This window comes from Lingula anatina, chromosome 7 (assembly GCF_051362555.1).
Source record: "Lingula anatina isolate TDL-2025a chromosome 7, LinAna3.0, whole genome shotgun sequence".
In the NCBI taxonomy this organism is placed as follows: Eukaryota; Metazoa; Brachiopoda; class Lingulata; order Lingulida; family Lingulidae; genus Lingula; species Lingula anatina.
This window is the reverse complement of record NC_141773.1, coordinates 20,616,035-20,640,550: the sequence shown is the minus strand read 5'-3', so window position 1 is coordinate 20,640,550 and position 24,516 is coordinate 20,616,035. Positions and strand designations below refer to the sequence as shown.

The window sequence follows — 24,516 nt, the reverse complement described above, 5'->3', positions numbered from 1 at the left end:
CTCAGTACAGTAAACACAGTTGGTGGCAGCGGTATTATTACGATTTCCAACTTATCACAAGAAAAAATGGCAACCGCCGGAGGCGACTTCTGTCAACGCCAGACAATTTGAATGATACTAGTCCCAACTGGGATAACGGTGCGTTTGAGCCCATTGGCAACGGACCATATTTTGAAAATGAAACGCGTTTGAATGGAAAGGGATTGCACCACGAAAAAAGACCACGTTTGTCGAAAGGACTGTCTATGTTTTCTCGTATACGATGGGACTGTAGATACAAATCATTATCTCTGGTTTCTGCGTCGAATCAGAAACTAGTTTACATCAGTTATGTTGTTAGGGCTTGGTCGGTTGTAACCAATGTAATTAACTTGAGCATCTGGATTCGACTAAAGGCAAGGAAAGACACGAATTTTTTAGGCTTTTTTATTGTTCTATCTGCGGTTGATCTGTTGTCGGAGATATGTCTTTTTCCGTATCATTTTGCCTCAATCTTGTCTCGTAACCTTTACCGACTTGGTGAATATAACGATGATGTTCTATGCGTGAGTAATTCTTTGGCGGGCATTTGCAGTTATCTTTCTTTTCTCGTTTTAACATACATGTCGGTGTTTCGGGCTCTCGTCATAATCCACCCCGTAAAAGTGTATTCTCGCAAGAAGCAGATAAACTTGATGAACAAAATAGCAGTCCCTGCTTTGGGCCTGATAAGCGCTGTTGTTATGGCGGTCCCTCGATATCTCACTACCGTACATCGAGTGGAGATGCGTATCTGGGCAGTGCCAATTGAAATAGTTTTCACTTGTCTGCCATTGGTGCTGCAACTGTTTTCCGCCATCTCTCTCCTCCGTTCGGTCTGTTCCCGCAATAATCAGCCACCTGTTTCTTCAACATCACAACAAAAGCAGAATGCAGTCAGCGTGGCTGTTTCAGTAAACACTATAGCAATGCTCACCCTGTGTCTCCCACATGCAGTAGCGGTTATGATGGGAGCGTTAGGGTTAATGCGCGACGATGTTATACAGAATCTTGCTATCATTTTTTACAGTATTAAGAGCGCCAATAATTGCGTCAATCTGCCAATTTACTTGGCGACACACAGAGGTTTTCGTAAAGAAATGTCAACGATGTTTCTTCCCGGAAACTGCAGTTGCGATTGTAGATCACTTCACAACAGAGTCCATCCATTGAATGAGATGCACTAGTATAAGTGTCTCCAAGAGGAAGGGGTCGCCTCAGACCGTCAGAAATATGGGAATCTTGGTATCTCAAAGCCGCCTGCCCCAGATTAAAGATTATCTACGTGCATTAGCATTCTCGAAGCAAAATATTGTTCGTAATTTCGAAGAATAATTTATAAATGAAAACACTTCAAAACATTTATTTGAAATGTTTCTGAGAAATAAAAGGTCACAAATTCTGTTTTCCACTGACAACCGTGTTTAAGTTATCCAGGATATACATGCATGCATAACTGTATAGAACACCTTAGTTGACTGCGAGTTATATATATATATATATATATATATATATATAACTATATATATAACTATATATGTATTTTTTTTTTCAAGGTGATAAGTGAAGCATAATATTATTGACTAAATACTTTATATTTGTTATAAAAATTAGTTATAATTATTTATAAACGTTACTGTTATGAGAATTTTGTTAACACTTTATGGTTAGTTCTTGAGGCAGTCACAAAACAAGAACCAAAATATGTTTAATTTTGTAATTTTCACCAGTTACCCTTAGAATCATATTTGTAGGACTCCAGTACGTAATTTATTTTGTAATACGTATCTCTTAGTTTGTCATTTTAGATTTCAATTTGTCATTTTTAGATCTTAATTAACTGTAATTTTAGGCCTTAAATTATACTGCACATAGCGCTGTTTAAATGGAATGTCCCTTATAAGAATAATTTTTTGTTATAATTATTAATCTTGTGATAGAAATATATATGTAACTATCCTTTAATGTATCTTAGCTATTTTTGTCCATTCTTGTATGTAAATCAGAATATATATTCCATTGTCTTTGTTCGTCGACATACCGGATCATAGCTTGTGCATGTACGATTGTGACCAGGTTGTTATACACTGTTCTTTGGTAATAGTAAGATTCACTTTGTTATAGCTAGGAGACACTAGTGGCTGATAATGATTTACATGTAATAGGATATGTTAATCTCATCTAATTTTTCACGTGTTTTTTTTTTCTTTCTGATACAAAACTATTCGTTCTTGACACATGTAATTTGAAATGTATTCTCTCTTGATTACTGGACAACTGTGCCCTTTGCCATGGTATATAGTTAGATATGTCTACTTCCTGCTGCACCGTCCTACGTTCCTAGCTCAGTCCTACGCACAAGTAAGTTGCTTTAGAATGTTATGTATTATAATAGATATTAATTTCGTAATAAAAAAGATAAACTATCATTTGGCTGAAATGAAGGCTTGTTTATTTCAACACTAGGTTTCAGTCCAGATTGTAAAAGAGTCTTACAATCTGATGCCCAGCCAACACCAAACAAGTTAAACATGTCCTTTCTCTGAAAAGTGACAGAAGTCTGAATAATACGCCTTCTCATATTTCTTATTACTGATCGATTTTTTTTATGCAGTTACTAAAATCCGACAATACAATACCTTTACTACCTAAGGGTTCCTCCAATCGACAGCACTTGTAACCGACGGCAATACTTTGCAGGACATTGGGGTGTTTCCCAGTGAAACTATCGTTCTGCGTAGATAAATCTAACTCCGCGGGGACGCTCGCTGAATGCAATCACATTAACAGATTAAAAGACCTCGTCTCTTTCTGCAACGTTCTCGTATAACCACCAGCTTTTATCTCTATTCTACTCAACGCCAAGAAGGGGGGGGCGTGTTCATTTGTTAATCTGATTGCATTCAGCGAGAGTGCCCGCCGAGTAGGATCGGTATACGTAGAACGATAGTTCCATTGGGGATGAGCCCTACGTGGGATGGGCCTTACACGCAAATGACCCTCCCCCAATTCCCGACACACTTGTTCAACCACTTCAGTCCTAAGCACAAAAAGAGGGAGAAGGAGGGGGCTTTCTTTAAGCTAAATGTATAGCACAATAAGCCCCTGATATAAACGGCGGTGAAGACGGCCCCTCTAACAAACCGACCCCACCCTCGAGTCTGAATATAAACCCCCAAGCTTGATATTGGTTGGGGTTTAACCCACCTCATGTGATCTAAAATCTGTTTTAGAACAGCCAAATACCACAGTTAAATAAAACTATCAGTATTTTAATTCTTTATTTTGATTAAACCAATCTTTAAATTGACAGGAGCGGTACACGTGGATAGCATACCTTGTCACTTATCTAGAGATATGAGATATTTCGAACGAGCTGGAAACAACATATGATCCATAAATTAATAATATGGTGTAATCGTCATCTAAAATAAAGGTGCTTTTACAGAAAAAAAATAACCTCAGAGGATTCTGAAATTGTTCCGTTAGACTTATAAATAAATAAAAATTCCGACGCCTTATGCACCGCTTAACCTCCAAGTGTCAATACCAGACATCCAAACTAAAACTGTCAGAGCCTTAGACAAAGATAACCATGATAAAATCACTGCATCAACAAGAATGACCACTAAAATCCAATTGAAATTCACAAATTTCCATCATCTTATGTACGTGTAGCAGAGTGAGTCTTATTTTCATATTTCCGTTTGTCTTTAATTGCGTAAAGTTCGATCCGTGCTGTATCGTATATCCACCAATCATGCTCCCATAAAGACCTCTTCCACCATAGCAAAAGTGCCAGATTGCCAGCCAGAATGTGCATCGCCAGCGCCGTAGCCACCACAATACCCGACAGCTAGATTGACGCTGATACTTCCGGCACTCAAACCATGGCAGATACCTTCGACTGGAAATAGAAAAATACACAAACAGTTAGAACTGTGTATGTCCCCCCATGGAGTCGAATCGCCGTCTTCCGCTTCCCGTGTCAAGCAACACAGAGCCAACGTTCCGCAGAACTCCTGGTTTCTAGAATAACTCGCTGTTCTGGACTCTTCGTCATGGACGACTTTCTGGAACAAGACACCGGACTCTCTGACCATAAGGTTAGCGGTCAGTCAAAGCAACACAAAAGAAACTTTAAGCTTTATGAATCACTCCAATTCCACAAGAAAATGGGTAACTGTATTGGGAAACCTTTACACAGTACATAACCAAGTATTTTGTATTAGAGAAAATATAACCGCAACTGTGTTGCTCATACTTATTGTTAGAGAAGACGCTCCGTGAAATGAAATAACAATATTTTAAACTGCATGTGGTGAGATTTGTAAACGAGATATTTAATCACTTTAAAATAACAAATTGTGACATTTTTAACGTAGCTTGTATTTTTGCATGTAAACCCCCCAATTATGGAGATAACGGTACAGGAATATAAGCAAAATGTGATAAAATGCGGAATGATTTTGCTACGGTAAGCCTTATATAGTGATGCAAAAACTCTGCAATAAAACGGATAGTAAATTTAAACTGAAACAAAATCTGCCAGATATGGTTTGCACAATGAATGAATGAATGAATGAATGAATATTCACAGATTTTTTTCAAAAAATGAGACTATAAAGAAACTTACTCATGTTAGGCTGATACCAATCTGAGTGTGAGTTGCCACTAACATCGTCTTCGTATATGACACTCTCTATATTTCCCGGATCTGAGCATTCTGCTCCATTGAAAGTCACGAACCAACGGGAACACTGGGCGTCGTGATAGACCCTTGAATTAATGGACCAGACAACATGGAGCGAACTGATCGCTGACTTCTTGGTGTACGATATTGACTGGAAAAACATACAAATCCTTTTAAAGAGTAACTTTAACGTAGATTTCGTTTTGGACCTCCCATGGAACTCTATGGGACTTTATATAATCTTATAAGACACAAGGCATTGTGGGGCCCTATAGGATTTCTAGCCAATTTTCTAAAGGACGTCCTATAAGACCCCAAAGGAAAAAAATCCGCAAAGGAAGCAAAGTGGATTAATTAGATATCTGAACACAAATACGTTCAGATGGAATTAAATTGACGCACGCGGATGATTTTACACACTCACACGCACGTAGAAACACACGCTTGCCTGTCAGACGTAAACATACGGAAATGATGTGTGTTTTTAAACACATTGACAGCTGCCGCTGGATATAAGAGGTTTTTCGCACTGTCAAGTTCAACGGTTGCGGTTGGTGGGTTTCGTATTTTATGGCACGATTTTTGTGCACTTGTCAATACCAAACGCTTAGCTGAAGCCCAAAATCTTATTCAGGATTTGCAGCTGTGAAAACGTGTTTAAGAATATTTAATTAATATTGTTACTTTTGAAACGAAGGCTTGGCGCGATTCAACTTAATCTACATGTATAATAAGGTTCATTAGAGCTGCAAAAGGTCTCTATTATATAAACTAACAGGAAGGCTTTCCATAATGCGATTAATATATAAATCATGATGAAGCCCAATTAACGCAAATCCACGTGTCACTCATTCAAGCGACAGTTACCGCAATGTTAGAGTCGACATCGTCGTGATCGTTAATGTGATGCCAGTAGGACTGTACACGGTTGAACACAGCCAGGCGGACCAATAACCCGTCATTTGACACAACTGAAATGAAAAACAAAATTCGATGTATGTGATCAACCATGCAGCTGCTTATGAGTAGACGTTTTTACTGTTGTAATATGAGAACAAGATGAATACCCAACCTACCCTTACTGCATGTACAAGCTACTACATTTACAGTACTAGTTAGCTTCACTATACTTGCAGCTACTGTGAACGTTGCTACTATTTAAAGGTTAAAACTGCTGTATTTTTAACGACAACTACACAATACCACTAGCACAATGTATTTCACTGACCTGCACTGATATCTTGTCCCAGCCTGGTCTCCTCTACCATCAGATGTGTCTTCATGTTCCAACCAGTGTGAGGGTTGTTGACACTATGCCCTGATCTGCATGTTCCCACATGAAGTGTAATTGAGATTGTCCCCGCCGAGAGCCCATGGCAGATTCCGTTAACTGAATTTCAAAAATTTTAACATGATGAAAAGGAGGATTTCAAGTAAAATTATGTGTACATAATAACCACCTCCGCTAAGAAGTTTGTGTTTTCACATTCGTTTGCCAGGCTGTCTGTCTGTTTGTTTCGGTTGTTTGTTTTTGGATGGTTTGTTCACCGGCCTAATTCGAAACGTTTATGACTGATTTTGATGCTGCTTTTAGGACAGGTCAGAAATGCACCTTAAACTTGAATGTGATAGGTTTTTGTTGCGGTCCGTAAGCCGGATCACCATTTGAATGCAAAAACAGTTTTCACTATTGCGAGATAGGGCCACAGACTTTGACCAGTTGTGCAATGAATCTGCGTGCTCTCAACTACCACAATTGAATATAGTGTTTTAAGTCATTGGCGAAGGTCTGCGTTCCGTTTTTTTTTCCTTTTAATAAAAGCTAAAAAGTTTTCTTGTAAGCATCGGTATCGTGGTTGACTTTATTAAGCGAATTAGGCTTAGTAACGTTTGATTACAAGTAAGATTATCATCGCGCCGATTCGATTTACAAGCATGTACATTTAAAGGATTGGAACTGGGTTTTATATCTGTCCAGTAATGGAGTTGAAAAACTTAAAACAAATTAAAACATGTAGAACTTTTATTCGTACCTGTAATTAAAACGTCAACCAGGTTTGTGTCCCATTTTCTCTTTTTTCCTTCGCCTTTTTATCACATACGACAAATAAATGTCTAGATTATTTGAAAATGAACTTAATATAGAAAGAGCACTTACACGAATACCCTCTGTGCGTATTGGCTCCGGTATCCCCGTGTAGGTAGAAGATAAATTCCAGAGTTCCAGGATTTGAGCACTCTGCTCCGTTGAACTTGAAGTACCACCGGGAACAGTGCCCGTTGCCGTGCTCATAGAGATTGCCGCTAAAGCGCAGGCGCAGGGAGGTGTCACTTGCACGCTTCACGTACGAATTTGTCTAAACGAAGACAAAAGTTAGGGTGAGCTCAGAAAGGGTTCAGATACAATGCATCTAGGACCATTTTTCTTAAAAGCAACAACAACAACAATTGATTTAAACGGGTTTGTATTCGTTGAATAATTCTCAGCATATGTTGTACATGTTCCAGAACAGAAATGTAGACTATTATATTTCTAACTATCCAGGTAACAATATACCAGGGAATTTATTTCAGCATATATTATTTCTGTAACATCACTTACTTTGGAGCACATAAACTTACATAACATCACTTACCCAGTGAGCATTTTCACTTCTTGTGCCGGCGTAGTAATCGGTAGCAAAATGCTGAAGGTTAAAGGCAGTCAGCGAGTCACAGGTGGCTAGAAAGTAAACAAAATAAATATGGCCTAATATGTGCCGGCATTTAACCTCTTATGTATTACGCAATGCCACCCATTACATCCACCCACGCGATAGTGCTGTCCTATCTTAACCCCCTGCACATGGTACAATACATGTACTAGTTCCTACCTATCTAATCACTACTACAGCTACTAGCATGTACTTCACCTAGTTCCCAAACCTTGTACGTCTAGATCCATGCTGAAGCTAATTGAACATCCACCCGTTGGTTTATATAGCCTGCAGATATTAGTAAAACTAGAAGCCAGACTAACAGCGGTCCAAATGCAATGGTTGCCAGATTTAGACTCTATTTCAAATGCTGGACTGCTAAAAACTTGTTTCTTGGTATTTGATTTCAAAGAGGAAACTTGAAGATTCAATTTTTAACTTTTGACGTTGGTGGCTACAGAAGCGTTGCGATTCCAGCAATATTTGACGGTGAATGGCACGAGAACAGATCCATGCGTATAGCCCCATAAATAAATTTACTGGACAGACATCGAAATAGTGTAAAACAATAATTGCTCCCCCATATAACAAGTGAAGAAACCTAGGCGGTTCTTATGTATATTTAACGAACATCTTACTTGTGCCGGGGGTGCCCTCTACTTCTGCTATGATGACACGAGATCTCGCGTTCCATCCCGCGTAATGGTCGCCACTGCCACTTACGTGGCGTACATTAAAACCTATGGTCTTCGATCCTGCACCAATACCGTAGCATATACCAAAAACTGAAACGAGTGAAAAATATGAATGTTTTATTGCTTAGTTTAGGGAGTTCTAAGAATGTTATTTGTCAGAAAAAAATATGCGGTATTCTGTGTAGTATTCCTGTGTTTTACTGTCGATCACTATTACCGATAACTAGATATATGATTGGTCATTTACAAAGCTTTGATCAAATAACATCTGACATATAAGATGTATTTTTCTTTATTTCTATGCCAAAATCGTTCTTACTGTGAACGTACAGTGTATTTTCTTTACATTTGAAACACTATGTCCACATACTAAATATTTTAAATGCTAAAAGGTCATAAAGGGTGGGGTTAGAAAGAGGAGAATAAACACTCTTTTGATGCTTACAGTTGGCAATTTTGAGAAAATCTCTGCCACTAGGGTGGTATTCGGACCAATCGATGGCGTAGGGGTTGGAACACTCTGCGTTGTCAATGGTGAAGTAATACTGTGCCGCGCAGCCTCCGCAGTTGTACGCCGACCTCAAGGTGCCGACCCACTGTAAATACAAACCAGTGGTCGCACTTTTTTTGGTGTAAGAAATGGTCTGAAATAGAAATATCATATTTATTACAATATATTCTGAAAAACACTTGGCCTTTGTTGATAATGTTTTTTTTTCGTAAATACCATGTTAAATGTAGCTAAGGTTATTGTGAAATGCATACAAAACTTCTTTGGTTTTCAAAGGAAACCGATATGTACCGTATATCATTACATTGACCGTCCACCTTGAATAAATTTAATTATGTTATATGTTATTTGATAGTGGTTCATGTAGATTCCATAGACGGTGCAACCAGGTTTTAATACAAAAAAAAAAAATGAAAATAAAGACAGAACTCAATAAAGAAACAAAATCCAAAGGTCTCAAAAATAAAGATATTACTTAGATAAAGGAGACGATATATACTCATTTCTTAATACCAAAGTTTCCTAGATGTTCATAATAACTTTTGACAGCAAATGATCTCATGCTCTCTTAATCAGCCCTTAATTGGATACCCATGGACAATATCCAGAGAAGCCAACACAATAAATTATCCATACTTACAAACAACTGACCAGAGTCGGTGCCCCAAGCTGAGGTAGTTGACCACTGGTACACATTGGATAACGGAACTTCGTCACAGTCCGTACCGTCACCTATCGGTAAATAATGTTACTATTGGTAGATAGGCGTGATTTTACACAATGTAAAAATGGGTTCTAATATTCTAAATGTGGCAAATACTAGTACTGTTATTGAAACTGTTACAGCTCTGTGAATTGAAACAAATAATGTGGCATTTAAATATGCATATTTAATTATCTAGTGGTTGCTGAGGGAAGTTTAAGCACATAACTACCATATAAGCCTCAACCGGCATTCGGAAAAATTGAAAACAAACATAATATATGAGTGGCCCATACTAAACTTCGAGTTTCCATATCAATTAATTCAAAATAAGTTATCTGGCCCTATTCCCTCAACCCCTTCATTGCTCAAACTATGAACTGTGATTTTGAGCATTAATATAGTAGTACACTGTAAAAATACATTGAAAACTTACCAATACAGACAGCCTCGCTGTTCACACAGTCCCCGCGACATGTTCCGGCCACGGCACACGGAGACGCGCTGCATTCCGAAAAGGTGCTTTCAAAGTTAAGGTCCACCTGAAGTCAGACGATCAATGACTAAATTTGCTCTCTCTCTCTCTCTGTATATATATATATATATATATATATATATATATATATATATAGAGAGAGAGAGAGAGAGAGAGAGAGAGAGAGAGAGAGAGAGAGAGAGAGACGGACAGATACTGTCGTTGGAAAGGAGAAGCTGGGGATATGTCTTAAGATAATAATCTTCTTACCTAACCCAAATCAATGCGTGTAAACAATAAATTAATCCACATGCCTGTAATATATGTCGACTTGTGCAAATGACGTTAATTGAATCAATTGATTTAAGACGAGCCAGGACGCCAGTAAGAGAGGTAACATCAGAAATGAAAGCTTGATTCCCGAACAATTTCAATTAAGGCTCTAAATCTACTGGGGGTATCTTTTTCTTTCTTTGTATTGATTTCAGTTGTTTTCGGGCATTATTTTTATTTTTGATATTGTTATATATCATGATAATTATGGATATCAAATAGTCAGGTTTCCAAATATATAACCTTGCAATGATTCTTTATTGCACATTTCATTATATATCTTAGATGAATAAAAAAAAAAATAGTTGGAACGGTATAGATCATCAGTAAATTTGCCTAACTAAAGATAGAAACTTCCCAAAAAACAAATCAGTGCTATGTAGATTTGGAGTTTTAAATGTGCCCTTTACGATAGATCTGGATGTAAATGGCGTTCACAGTCAAGTGGTCGGAGACGCACTAGATCTATAACTTCATTTGGCATATTGATTATTTTGAGGGGGAAAAGAATGGTTGGCAACGCGCATTAACAACCTTACAAGATACATGTAGCTTTATGACATCTTTCTTATGGATTGTTACTTTAATGTACATTTGTTTTTGGACAGACTCCTCCAAGACTTTCAAATGTGCATCGTAACTGTAGGCGATCCCAAAACTCACCCAACATACATTTCAGTAATAAGGAACAACTTGCATTCTGCATTAAAGTTTAGCAAAAATGTATTCACTCAAGTATCCGAGGGGTTGATTAATTTTTTTTGTTTGTTTGTTTGTTTTTGCTCTACATGCTGAAAAATGAGCAAGCATACAACAGAGGCAATACTCACCCACGAGTTCCTATGTCGAAAAGAGCACCTAGGTCACGAGAAAATAGTGAAAAGGTATTTCTGTTTTATTACAAACTAACCCCGGTTTCACAAAAAAACTCAAGTCAGGTTCCCTGGCTAAGAACTTAATTACCAAGATTACATTGTCACATCATACCCTATCAGGAGAAGTGTAACAGCACTCTCATGGAAATCCTAGTCAACTAAGCTAGGTAACTGACTTAAGTTTTTTTTCTTGTGAAACTAAGGCCTGAACATGTACTTACAATACTCGGCGCGACATTGGTCACACATCCTGCAGCCTGGGCGGAGGCAGTGGTATAGCCAGTGGTCGACTGCGATACATCAACCAGATGACACGTCTTGTTCCCTTTGTCGTAATATGCCGATCTGCAACGAGATTGCCTTTTACAAATCAAAATGCATTCGAGATTGCTGCGGCTTTCCACTGCGTCCATAGCAAATGCCGGCTCGTAGTCTGCGGACACAAATGAGACGTTGTACTTGTTCCCATCGGCCAAGTTCGTTGAACAGATGTCAACGGTCTCGGTAGCTGTGACAAACGACAGCGATGACAGGAGGAGACTGGCTACAATTACGATTATTCCATATCCCATCTTCATTTTGTTTGGCGACCTACAACTGCAACGGTTTTGTGGTATCTACACGTCGCCCTTTAGCTGATGGGACCGCGGTACACAGGAGAAGGCTCCCACTTTAAGGGATGGTTAATCAAGGACCGTTCGAAAATTGAAGATTTTTATCAGGCATGCGCCAGAATCCAACACACACGACTCGTCGGTATATCCGCTCAGCGTTTTGTGTCATATCTTTTTACAATAACAATAATTAAAGGTACCCAATCCAATCGATATTATAAGAGACGGCTAGACTGGTTCAAATAGGGTGGTCGTCATCAGAGCGCGAATTTTGTTCAACATTTAACAAAGTACTTTGCAAGTCAATGAATAAAACATTATATTTGCAACAGAAATTAACGGTACAATTTGCCCTACATACCAATACATCAACTGAATCTGTGTGCCTATAATGCATATTTTATGTGGTGACATAACCATCCCAGCGTCTATTGTTTATACATTCATTAATATTCAGAAAAAATTGACTGAGAAGGAATCTATACACATGTTACATAATGCGCTCATGGAAGTTTTAATCCCTTTTTCTGTGTTCGGTCAGTTGTACAAAGTAGCTTAGAGGAAATCGTTCCAAAAATCAATATATAGAAACTTTGATGCGTTTAATGCGTCTCAATTCGGTTTACTCCTCACGAGTAAGGTGTTAGTTTTAAAACATATACTGCATATATCCATTTACTGTAAGTTCGTAATTAATAACATTATTATCTTGTGTTTTTATGCATGGTATTTTCTATATTTAGCGCTTTCCATATAAGTTTTGATCCTATAGAATAATAGCAGCAGTCAACACCATGCCCCCGAATGCTGTGGTTTTTATCTTTTAAGATATATGATTTTAAACATAATCCAAGAATCCTCCTATTGAAAAACTATACAACTTGTGCGGTTGTTCTGAAATTACGGACACCCTGGGAGTCTTGGTGCCATATTGTCACAGATTGTGCTGTGCACAAGTCAAAATGTGTCCAAATTTTCCCCTCTGTTAATATATATATACATATACATGTAGCTAGGTCCAGTTCAAAATCCCACTGAATGAGAATTCCAGTGTGTTCTCTCCCATATCCATCAATTATGCCCCCATAAAAACCTCTTCTACTATTGCGAAGGAACCAGATTCCCAGCCAGTAAAAGCATCGCCAGGGCTGTAGCCACCACAGTTCCCAACAGCTAGACTGACGGTGATACTCCCGGCACTCAAACCATGGCAGATACCTTCGACTGGAAATAGAGTAGGACATTATAGTTTCTTTATGGTTATGTGTAGTGTTTATATGTTTTTCCATACATAAAAATGTGATCTTACATAAGGAACCGTATTTTTTTCATTATCCATCCTCCATAATCGCGGTCGTAAGATTTTTGTAATATACCAAAACATAATGTTTGTAGTCAATTCCATGCAGAAAAGCCAGACTGGAGTCGCAAGGTCACCATATTGCCAAGTGTGCCACGTTATAAAACAAAACAACACGAACATAAGATTTCAAAAATATTTTCATTTCTATTTACTTGACTAATAATAAATAAATAAATTGGTGTATAACACAAGATAAAATCGTGGTAAATGTTTCCCAGGCTATAGTTAGAGCATAAACAGCGTAGTGTATAAGCCCTGCAAATTTACACGTTACGTTTGCACCAACGTAGCTTCATAGACCACATAAGCTACAGGTAAATTGCATACCTTTCCCTCTGAATTAACTTACCCGTGCCCGGTTGGTGCCAGTTTGAATTTGAGTTGCCACTGATGTCATCTTCGTATAAGACGCTCTCTATATTCCCGGGGTCAGAACATTCTGCTCCATTGAACGCGACGTACCAGCGGGCACAATGTCCGTCGATATACACCCTTAGGTTAAGGGACCACACGACATGGAGGGAACTGACCGCTGACTTCTTGGTGTACGACACCGACTGAAATGATTAAGCACACATGTAGCCTAATACATAAAATAGGGATCAAAAACATACAGTATTAAGCACGAGGATAGACTTGCACAAAGATACACAAGTGCAGCAAAACTCACAATGGAGAATTGAGCGTAATATTCACGTACACCCTTCACTCTGATTTATATGATATATTTACTGATGCAGTAGTATATACGTTACCACAAGGTTGGAGTTGGTATCATCTCCGTTATAAATATTGTACCAATAAGACTGAACACGGTTGAATATGGGCAGGCGAACCAATGACCCGTCGGTTCCCAGAACTGAAAAAAAAACACCAATCTTGCTGTGTGTCCCACGTTGTAACCGCCAATGTGTGATTAAATACAGTACACTGAATTTTAGTATTACAATAGCATTAACATTCAGTATCTTATAATATAAACACTCTGCTTATACAGGGGTGTAACCACTTGGAAGGAGGTCTTAAATTGGCCGACTCTAATCTCGTCAACGGACGCATTTGACAATGACTTAAATCGTGTGACTTCAATATGACCTGATGACACCTTTTGAGATGGTCGCTGATCGCAAGGCTTTTGTGAGTGTTTTGACAAGTTCGACATATTAGTAGCGCGTCGGAAACCCAGGAAGACGGCTTGAAGGACTGCCGAGATCATCTGTTCAACACCATGCCTTCCAGAGCGATTACTACTACATATACATGTAGACCTCCTAATACTACCTTTTTTACTGCTACTCCTACTGCTGCTGCTGCTACAACTACTACCACAATGTATTGCTAGTACTACAGTTCCTACTGCTACTGCTACATATATATTTCACTGACCTGCACTGATATCTTGCCCCAGCCTGGTCTCCTCTACTATCAGATGTGTCTTCATGTTCCAACCAGTGTGAGGGTTGTTGACACCATGGCCTGATCTGCATGTTCCCACATGAAGTGTGATTGAGATTGTCCCTGCCGATATTCCATTGCAGATAGCGTCAACTGTGGAAAATTAAAACAGATTTCTTATGTGATATATTTTCTCAATTTCTAACAGAGTATAATTTTTTTTAAAAAGAATGTTGTATGAAACAGTACAAAACACTTTCGTTAATGGAGCACAGCCCAACAGCTTTGATTATTATCAAATACAGTGAGGTGACAGTACATATAACTGCCATTCAAAGAACATTCTATGTTCCACTTAACAAAAATATTGCTGAACATTGCATTGGTTTATATGCTTGCAAGGTTGTGAATGAAATAAAGGATGAAGGGACAAACACACTGACAGACAGACAGACAGACAGACATACAGACAGACAGACAGGTAGGTAGATATATACATGCATGTACATACACGCAAACCCTCTGTGCGTATTGGCTCCGGAATCCCCGTCGAGGTAAAAGGCAAATTCCAGAGTTCCAGGATTTGAGCACTCTGCTCCGTTGAACTTGAAGTACCACCGAGAGCAGTGGCCGTTGCCGTGCTCATAGAGATTGCCGCTAAAGCGCAGGCGCAGGGAGGTGTCCCCGGCACGCTTCACGTACGAGTTTGTCTACATGAAGACAACAGTGAGAGTGCGAGCAGTCACGGTTCAGAAATTTAAGAACTTTAAGGCTAAATTTGCTTATGAAAATTGGCCAAAGCCAGTTTCGTTACATTACGTATAACATATTCCTTGTCAGTTTTAGAATGGACATACCACTACAAGAAAATATATATACTCGGAGCGTTTACTCTTTCCATAACATCACTTACCCAGTGAGCATTTTCACTTCTTGTTCCGGCGTAGTAATCGGTGGCAAAATGCTGAATGTTGAAGGCAGTCAGTGAGTCACAGGTGGCTGGAATAATAAAATAACCATGGCCATATATTAGCTTTACCTGTTTATGTTACCCTTCATCCACGTATACACTGTATATGTAGTATTACATATAAATGAAACATTCGTCAACCAGGCACACAAGAATAAGTGAGTTTAACCATTAACTGCCTTTACACCCATTCCCTCCCCATCTCCTCCTTCCCGTGCTACCGACTGATGTAACTGAAAAGTGCTCCTGCTCAGTAGCACCTCCCAATTTTTCCACAGCCACAATTGCTGAAAACCCTGAAAACTGAAATTCTACATGATTCTCATCAACTGAAATGGCCGAAGATTCGCCATCCTGTCGAGACTTCCAAATATAACAGGAAAACAAAACTGAGCAGCGGCCCAACTGAAGCATAAGCGTAGCATTTAGAAGTTGATTTACAATCCTCGCCAGTTCTCACATGAGCCCAGTTCAGAAATGTCGGATTTTAGATACATAATCGTTTCGTCATTCTTTCCATTCTTGCTTTTCTTACACTGAGTTGGTCAGTTTTTTTTTTTTTTTTTTTTTTTTTTTTTTGTACGTTTCTGGAGTTGACGATGGCAATATCATTTAGTTTTAATGGAGTGAGCCACAGTGAGGAAATGCATAGGCTGCATGGCAACAACTACTGACCTATTCATGTATATAACAGTACTTAGGATGGTTTCTGCATGAACACAAAGTTATATATTTTACAACATAATGACTGAAAAATCACCATGTCATCCGAGTCATTTTGTACACTCTACGAACACCTACCTGTGCCGGGGCTGCCTTCAACTTCTGCAATGATGACTCGACTTCTTGCGTTCCATCCCGCGTGATTCTCGGTACTGCCACTTAGGGATCGTACATTCATGCCTATGCTCTTCGTTCCTGCCCCGATGCCGTTGCATATGCCAAAGACTTAAATGAATGAAAATACAAGCGTTCAGTTTCTCCGCCACTGAGGCAGTATTCACAAAAAAATTAATTAATTAATTAATTAATTAAAAACTTGTTAAATCTTAGAAACTGTAACAAGAGAGATGTAGGATTTGTTTAAAGCCTTGATGTATCGGGCTTGCGCTCGCAGTCATAATTAAATTAAAAAATCGTAGCTTTTGCTTAATAACATGCATGTATTTTTTAGAGTGGACCAAAATTCTTTCTCCAAGCAGGCGCAAGACGGGTGTATCAGGAGCATTAATTAACGTGATTTTTAATATGTGAATACCGGTAGAAACAGCATTACGTACCAGCTGAAATATCACATAAAGGTACAGTTAAAATTAGAGGGGAATGTGAGAGGGTAAAGGTGAACGAAGGCTACCAAGACGTACAGTTGGCAAATTTGTGAAAATCTCTGCCATTAGGATGGTATTCGGACCAGTCGATGGCGTAGGGGTTGGAACACTCTGCGTTGTCAATGGTGAAGTAATACTGTGCGCTACAGCCTCCGCAGTTGTATGACGTTCTCAAGGTGCCCACCCATTGTACATATAAACCGCTAGTGGCACTTTCTTTGGTGTAAGAAACAGTCTGGAATAGAGCACCCATGTCTCAAAATGAAAACTATTCAAACTTATGGCATATGTGAGAATGGCGCTGCAACGTTTAGCATAGTAATGGAGCAACAATTGACATCTACCAAAGTTGAAATGCAAAACGTTATGAAAACATTCGTGAAACTATTTGAATTTCGAAAATCAGAATCCCATATTAAATGGCTGAGATATAATTATTTGGGTTTTGCATTAGCCTATAATGTTAGCCTAGAATTGCACATACCTAAAGTGTTTATAATGAGAGATGAAAATTATTGGTTTAATAGATTTTAGCACGCTTTTCTCCATGTGTACTCTTTTGATCAATAATCTTTGACAGCAACAGTGCTAATATTTTCTGAATTAATACCATTCCATTACAATCAATTGATAATCAATAGCACAAGACGTCAACATAAAATATTACCCATACTTACAAATAACTGACCAGAGTCGTGGCTCCAACTTGAACTTGATGACCATTGATACACATTGAATAGTGGAACTTCGTCACAGTCCGTTGCGTCACCTATTGTTCAATATTGATACTACAGATCACATTGTATTCTGAAGGCCATGGGTAAGATAAATTTGAAAGGAGCAATATGCTATTCTACTTAAATGTGTTTTATTGAATGAATCAATGAATACTGCATGTTTATTTTGATACTTGCTAAAATTATATTGGATCAGACCTAAACGAGTCCACACACTCCAGTTGCAGAAGGTGTATCTGAACAAATTATAACAGAAACGGAAACAAATAATGATGCAGGTAAAATATCTAAATATTTGAAAAATCGTGAGAAAAAAATATATCATGTTGCCGTGTTTACATGCAAGGAGCATATCTGGGTAGTTTAATATAACGATGGGGTTCTAATATATGTTAATCCGTGATTATCGTGCGCGTGTATTAAGATTATCTTATAGGATCATGTGGTCATGTTGACACATTACGCAAATGTGACCGATCACAACTGTCGCATTGCTTTGTCACAACTATCGCAATCTACTGAAGTAAGTTAATTGGTGATATCATTACACAAACACAAAGGGTCATACAGGTGGATTACTTGAGAAAAATGATTCGTTGAAGAATTTTTTTCAACAATAACCAGGATCACCTTCGTAATTCTGCACAAATTCCAAACGACACAATTGCGTAATTTTGGTCCACGCTATTTCATTCATGTCGATATTATATTTTGTCATAAGCAATCCTGAAACAGTGTTACACATGACCCATAATTGCTACGAACCTTGTCACCACCATGAAAAATCGAGCGCTATATTCTGTTGTGAATGCTTCATGATTTTTAAATTCTTCGTGATATTTAGAAAAACACTACACATAAGTACAGTACCGGAATATGCATAAATATGAAAGTATTTGTAGCGTGTGTGTGTGTGTGTTTGTGTGTGTGTGTGTGTGTGTGTGTGTGTGTGTGTGTAAGTATTTAACTTTACCGTTTTGAAGCTCTCTTTATCGCCTAATATATAAATAAATTGTTTAAATGTTTTTGTCTTCATTATAAACCTATAGTGTCAATATAAATAACTTACCAATACAGACAGCCTCGCTGTTCACACAGTCCCCGCGGCATGTTCCTGCCACGGCACACGGAGATGCGCTGCACTCCGAAAAGGTGCTTTCGAAGTCAAGGTCCACCTAAAACCAGACGATCAATACATAAGTGACTCTGAGGGACCATTCCCAGACAATATCGTACTAACTGTGGATCGATCTATCTCCAAGGGGATTCTCGCTGAATTGCAATCAACTTAAGCGGCTTAGATGTCTGTCACGCCTACTGAAGCTGCTAGGGGGTAATTAATTATCGTTTAGCAGCTTCAGTTGGCTTGCCAGACATCTAAGCTGCCTAAGCTAAAAACAATTAATGAGAAACCCCTTGGAGATGGTTCGATCCTGTTAGATCCTGTTAGATCGATCCTGTTAGAGTCGCAGATTTATCTGTGTCCCTTACTGGGTCCAAGTTACCTAGAAAAACATTTTATGGACTTCCGCCATATTTATCTCTGTGATCTTGTATCCCGATACACACAAAACCGCACGTAAAAAATCCAAGGGCCAATTATTACTTAGCCCTCATTGTGCAAGGCTTAAAATATTTGGGGAAACATTTCGTATACGAGGCACCGTATGAATGGAATGGGTTACCATCAGCAGTAAGACATACACTGATGCTCATAAATAAAGCAACACCCCGATTTTTTCAAAAGTTTCTTCTATCATGATCATTATTTCATTTGTTGGTGGGGTTATGCATATTTCTTTCATATTTCATAACTAACTTATTCAAATTGAATATTTCTGTTAAATATATACACAACATAGCTTATTGTAATAATCAAAATAACTTTATTAACCAAACGGTACTAAAATATGCCAAACTATGTGTCAAAAAAGTATGCTCACACAGCAAAAAGTACGTGCTGATTAAAACAGCTAATTATGAAAAAATAAAGTTCGATCATCTAAGAATTAGTTTTAATAAAAGAAGACTGTAGATAACAGATGATTAATCGTCTATCATGCAATAAATATCGGGTGTGCCTTCCCTGGTTTTGAACAACAGCTTCACATTGTCTCCTGCAAATTGCCACCAAATTCTGCCAATCTTGCTTTGAGAGCCGGTCCCATTGTTCATTTACTGCCTGCTGGACCTCTCTAATGTTTCTAACTGGAGGTTGTCTCTCATTTACTGCCCTGTCAATCATATCCTAAGCATGTTCTATTACATTGAGAATTGGTAAATATGCAGGCCAATCCAAATGTGGGATACCGCGCTGTTGCAGCGCGTCTTGCACGGACCATGCTTTCTGGATGGGCACATTGTCCTGCACCAAAATGATTTTTCTTTCTGGATTTCCTTGAATGTGTGATTTTATGCACCCCAATGGTATTTCGTCTCTGTATTGTTGACCAGGGCACCTCTCTTGAATGAGGTACGGTGGCAATTTTTCATTGTTTGGCTGATATGAACTGGTCCCGGTGGCATAATCGAACCAGATATCTTCATCCCTTGCGTCGGTTAATATTATTCTACCAGAAAGAGGCTTGTCCAATACATGATGAGTTTGGCGCCATTTTGCTACCAGCTTGGACACTTGACTTGGTGCTACTTTTTTGTTGCCTTGCAATCTGTCTCTTTGGCACCCCAGCACGATGGCTTCCCATTATTTGCCATCTGATTACCTCGTTGAGTCCTCTTCTAACCATTGGTTGGTCCAAAATAACAAATTGTGCCCATGAAACTAGCCAAACTGGAAACTCCTGATGGCATGGCCAAACTGTGTTTTTCGCAAGTGGCACCCCCATTGCATATTCTATCGTGCCCAACAGTAAATAGTACTCTAATGTCACGGTCTAGTAAGTCAAAGTAAAAATAAGAGAAATATCTAGCTATTGTACAAATTTTGCCTCAATAAAATTTTTGGTTGCTGAGAAATTCGAGAAATAAGAAAGTGTTGCTTAACTTATGAGCATCAGTGTATAAGCAGATAATTAAAAAAAGAACTAAAAACTCGCCGTTTTAAATAAATTCAGGATTGAACAAATATACTTCACAGAACATTATAACACCTAGGGTCTAATGTGTAAACCTGGTAAGTTGTCTCAAATGGATTACTTAATTGGTGCAAGTGTCGAGATACCGCTTTGGTAGCATTAATTGATTGAAACTTGGTATTCCAGTCTGAAAGGATTGTTAGTCTTAGGAATGAAAGTCAATGGTCCCATATAATAAGCACGGGTTAGGGTTAATCATACTGTGGGGGTTAGTATATGGTACGAATGCCACCTGTACAAAGTAATAAGGAACAGAGTAAGGTTCCAAGCGGACTACCATTTTTGTCACACCTGTCGTGGTGCTAGGATAGTAGGTGAATCTGAGAGAAGTGCGTTACTTCATCTTTTGAATAACCCATGAATATCATCGAACCCATTATGTTACTGCGTACTCCATGCAAAACTAATATTTGAATTGGTCAGTATGATATCGACATGGCACAAGGCAATACGACATCGACACGACCAATAACCTCAGCACTGATAAACGGCAATATCTTTTTATATTTGTATATACATATATATTCTTCGGGGGATATCGTCCGGGGGGGGGGGGGGGAGGAATTGTTCGGGGAGAATTGTCCTGATACCGCTTAAGACTATTCTAAGGAAAACGGTGCTTTGATAAAATGTGCAAGTTTTTGAAAGAAAAAAAGTAACATAAAGAAGCGGGGGGAAAGCAGATTTTTATATCCTAGAGTCGCTGCCGACAGTACTGAGGGATAATGATATTTATACAGCGGAGTTTTAAAACGTTTTGGTTCAATCTTTTGCAAGAGCTAAAAAGGTTTCATGTGCATTTTGCATCGGGAAGAATTAAAACTAAAATTGTACTGAATGAGCATCCAAGTCAATGGGATATATTTTGTCAGAAACATTAACACAAATACACAGTTTGCAAAACATAAAGATATAGATTTAGAATCGCAACGGAAAATATTACGAAATATCTGCCAAAAACCACAAAACTTGTGAGATGTACATTTTGGTACCTCGGGTAGACGATCTTATGTCCCTGGGACCCACATATATCCTAACGTAAAACACACATAAATTACCATATTATAAAAGCACCAAAACCATTGTTTGATGCTGTTTAAACTTTAAGTGAAGCGACGATGTAAATCATGCCATTTAGTTTTCAATGGAATCGGGGAAAATATGAATATATTAAAAAGTGGAATACCCGACATCTGAACGTGTATTAAGATTTTAAACTCATCACAATATTTAATCAAGGAAGAAGGATAAAAAATAGGTGCGGAAATAAAAATTCATTAAGGGATAGCAAAATATCCGTACCACTTGTACCAATTCCAAATGTACCTTGGTACAGGTATTTTAGAATGATTTGTATCTCTTTTGAATATTGACAATCCAATTTTTATCTTCAAAATAAATGCCATTATCATTATTATTTTAAGTCTCTCTCTCTCTCTCTCTCTCTCTCTCTCTCTCTCTCATAAAATGATCAGGATGAGATAAAAATCAAGTTACAATCAAGAATGCAACACGGGGAACTGTTAACAACCGTTTAGCGAGGATTTAACACTTACCACCGTCTGCATAATATTGGTCACATATCCAGCAGCCTCCTCGGAGGCAGTCGTGTAGCCAGTGGTCAATTGCGACCCATCAACTAAATAACAGGTCTTGTTCACTTTATCGTAATATGACGATCTACACAGAGAGTGCCTGGTGCACGTCAGAATGCATTCGAGATTGCTGCGGCTTTCCACCGCGTCCACCGCAAACGACACCCCATAGTCTGCGGACACGAATGAAACGTCGTAAGTGTCCCCGCTCGCGGTGTTCGACGAACAAATGTCGACGGTCTCGGTAGCTGTGGCAAACGCCAGCGATGACAGGAGGAGACTGGTGACAGTTACGAGTAATCCGTAACCCATCTTCATTTCGTTCGGCGACCTGGAACTGCACGGGTTCTGCGTCACCTACACACTTTCTTTTGGCTGAATGGACCTCGTTACGAGCGAGGCAACTGATCAGGCTAGAAAGGATAGCTGATAGAAAATTCTCATTGGTCGTGCCGTTAAATCTGACAGCAGCATTTTGGTCATTATGAAATTTTCGATATGTTGAGTAATTATTTCTTACATCATCAATTAAAAATATCGATTGAATTGATATTCATAGCGAATATTACACTACTTCAAAGATCGTTAACGTGATAACAGCGTCCGTTGTTGTTAAATATCAAACAATACACTTTGTTAATCAATATCTAAATATTCTTGTTCGCAATAGGATAACGTGTATTGCGAGTTTGAATTCTTTAAGTGGATTTGTGTGTTTTTAATACATATTTGATGCAGTGTCATCTATTTTGGGGATGACCAAACATTCATTCTAAATATTCCCAAAGTCATTGATCATCCATAAAGATCGATCTAGATATCTATATAAAATGAATACCCACAGGGAGTCAATAATAGCACAATACGCACGTTACGTGTCATCCCGACCCTTATTCTATGATCAATATATGTGTTCAAATGATATTTTAGGATATCTTTCCATAAATCAATAACATTGAATGGACTATTCACTGAGTTCAATAATAAAACCCATGGTCAAGACCCTGGCTAAAGGAGAGGTATGTCGGTCTGAAAGTTTTTTTTTTTTTAATTTCTGTTTGTTTTCTATTGATTCACCATCTATCTGTTATCCATCTATATCTTTTCTTATCTTTAACATTAACTTTTATTGTTTTATTTTATCTTTTTTCGTCTGATACATGTATGCCATCAAAATAATTTCTTGTGACCATGCCGCCTCAAGATAGTTGCAGCATTTATCCTGGAGCCTTTTTGTACCCTGGTGATGACTGTGCTCTACTCTGTCCCTACATGCTTGCTATGAAACAGCCCGTAGACAGGTATACCTGCACGAGTACCGTGCCATAAGTAAAATCCTACAGGCAACCCCACTTAGCAAATAACAAGCAATCCCATTTCAACAAAACAATATCACCGGAGCTGTATCCAGGGTAAACAGCTTTTGTTATCCAGTGCACAGCAGTTATGTCATATAGAACGATTTAATCAATATTTTGTTTAATTCTTGTTCACGTAATACTTGTTTGTAACCGGCGGGAGGCCAATAACACATTGCACATGCATCAATAAAAAGTCGCAGACTTTAAGCGTGTACCGGTTACCAGCAATTTGAAAGCGTTTTTCCTAAAAAAAGAATTGGACGTAAACCTATGTATTAAATGTTGAATCAAGGCGGACCTTTTCAGGCCCAGAAGAGGAAAAGTATGTTTTTTATTTATTTATTTATTTATTTATTTATTTATTTATTTATTATTATCGTTATTATTATTATTATTATTATTATTATTATTATTATTATTTTAAATCCTCTAGTCCCCGCTTTAAAAGACTAATAATCTAGAGTAACTTTCAGATCTTACTCAATGCTACGCTAGTGTGTGATACATTGAATTCGTGAAGTAATATCTTTTGTCGAGCGGATCTCGTGGTCAATAAATGAACTTTCGGCTCCCGAAAAGTTCATATGTAGATGACGTCAAAACAAATATTCACATCCTGTCTTCGAAATTAGACTATTTGGCCCATTTATCTAAAACAGAGCGTTACCCGCGCTTCCCTAATGCGGCGGATGCGCGTTAGCTTCCCGTTGAAATAATCTATGCACGATCTGAAAAATACCAACAACTGACTTTTTACTTATTAATCATTGAGTACAAGTAAAACCTACTGCTCCGTTTATTAGCTGACGGGCAAGATCCCTGAAATATTACCCACGCGATGTTATTAAGCTGACTAGTACGGGTGGATTTTCTTCAAGAAGCGCCGTGAATAAAAAGCAAACAAAGAACAAAAAAGAGAAAAAATACAGCTAATTCAATCAATATTTCCAATATTACAGAGGTATACTATGTCAAAATCCTTTTGCCAGAATAACGATCCAAAGATTACCCCGGTTGTTTAAATTTTTAGAGTTTTAAATTTCTACTTTTGTCTCGACA

The 24,516-nt window shown here is 38.3% G+C and overlaps 2 protein-coding genes across 2 annotated transcripts; both read right to left on the bottom strand.

Moving 5' to 3' along the window:
• Positions 1–3,284: 3,284 nt before the first annotated feature.
• LOC106175114 (uncharacterized) lies at positions 3,285–11,684 on the bottom strand. The gene is made up of 11 exons (XM_013556955.2): positions 11,221–11,684; positions 9,753–9,858; positions 9,254–9,345; positions 8,548–8,746; positions 8,046–8,192; positions 7,348–7,433; positions 6,870–7,068; positions 5,940–6,101; positions 5,579–5,682; positions 4,655–4,862; positions 3,285–3,925 (listed from the first exon to the last, which is right to left on the bottom strand). Exons 1-11 carry the CDS (start codon positions 11,575–11,577, stop codon positions 3,777–3,779), a joined length of 1,809 nt encoding a protein of 602 aa, XP_013412409.2. The 5' UTR covers positions 11,578–11,684; the 3' UTR covers positions 3,285–3,776.
• Positions 11,685–11,817: 133 nt separating this feature from the next.
• Positions 11,818–18,632, bottom strand: LOC147760862 (uncharacterized). Its single transcript, XM_087018592.1, has 10 exons — positions 18,476–18,632; positions 17,347–17,438; positions 16,706–16,904; positions 16,143–16,289; positions 15,285–15,370; positions 14,883–15,081; positions 14,363–14,524; positions 13,732–13,835; positions 13,326–13,533; positions 11,818–12,837 (listed from the first exon to the last, which is right to left on the bottom strand). Exons 4-10 carry the CDS (start codon positions 16,240–16,242, stop codon positions 12,689–12,691), a joined length of 1,008 nt encoding a protein of 335 aa, XP_086874718.1. The 5' UTR covers positions 16,243–16,289; positions 16,706–16,904; positions 17,347–17,438; positions 18,476–18,632; the 3' UTR covers positions 11,818–12,688.
• Between the last annotated feature and the right edge of the window lie 5,884 nt (positions 18,633–24,516).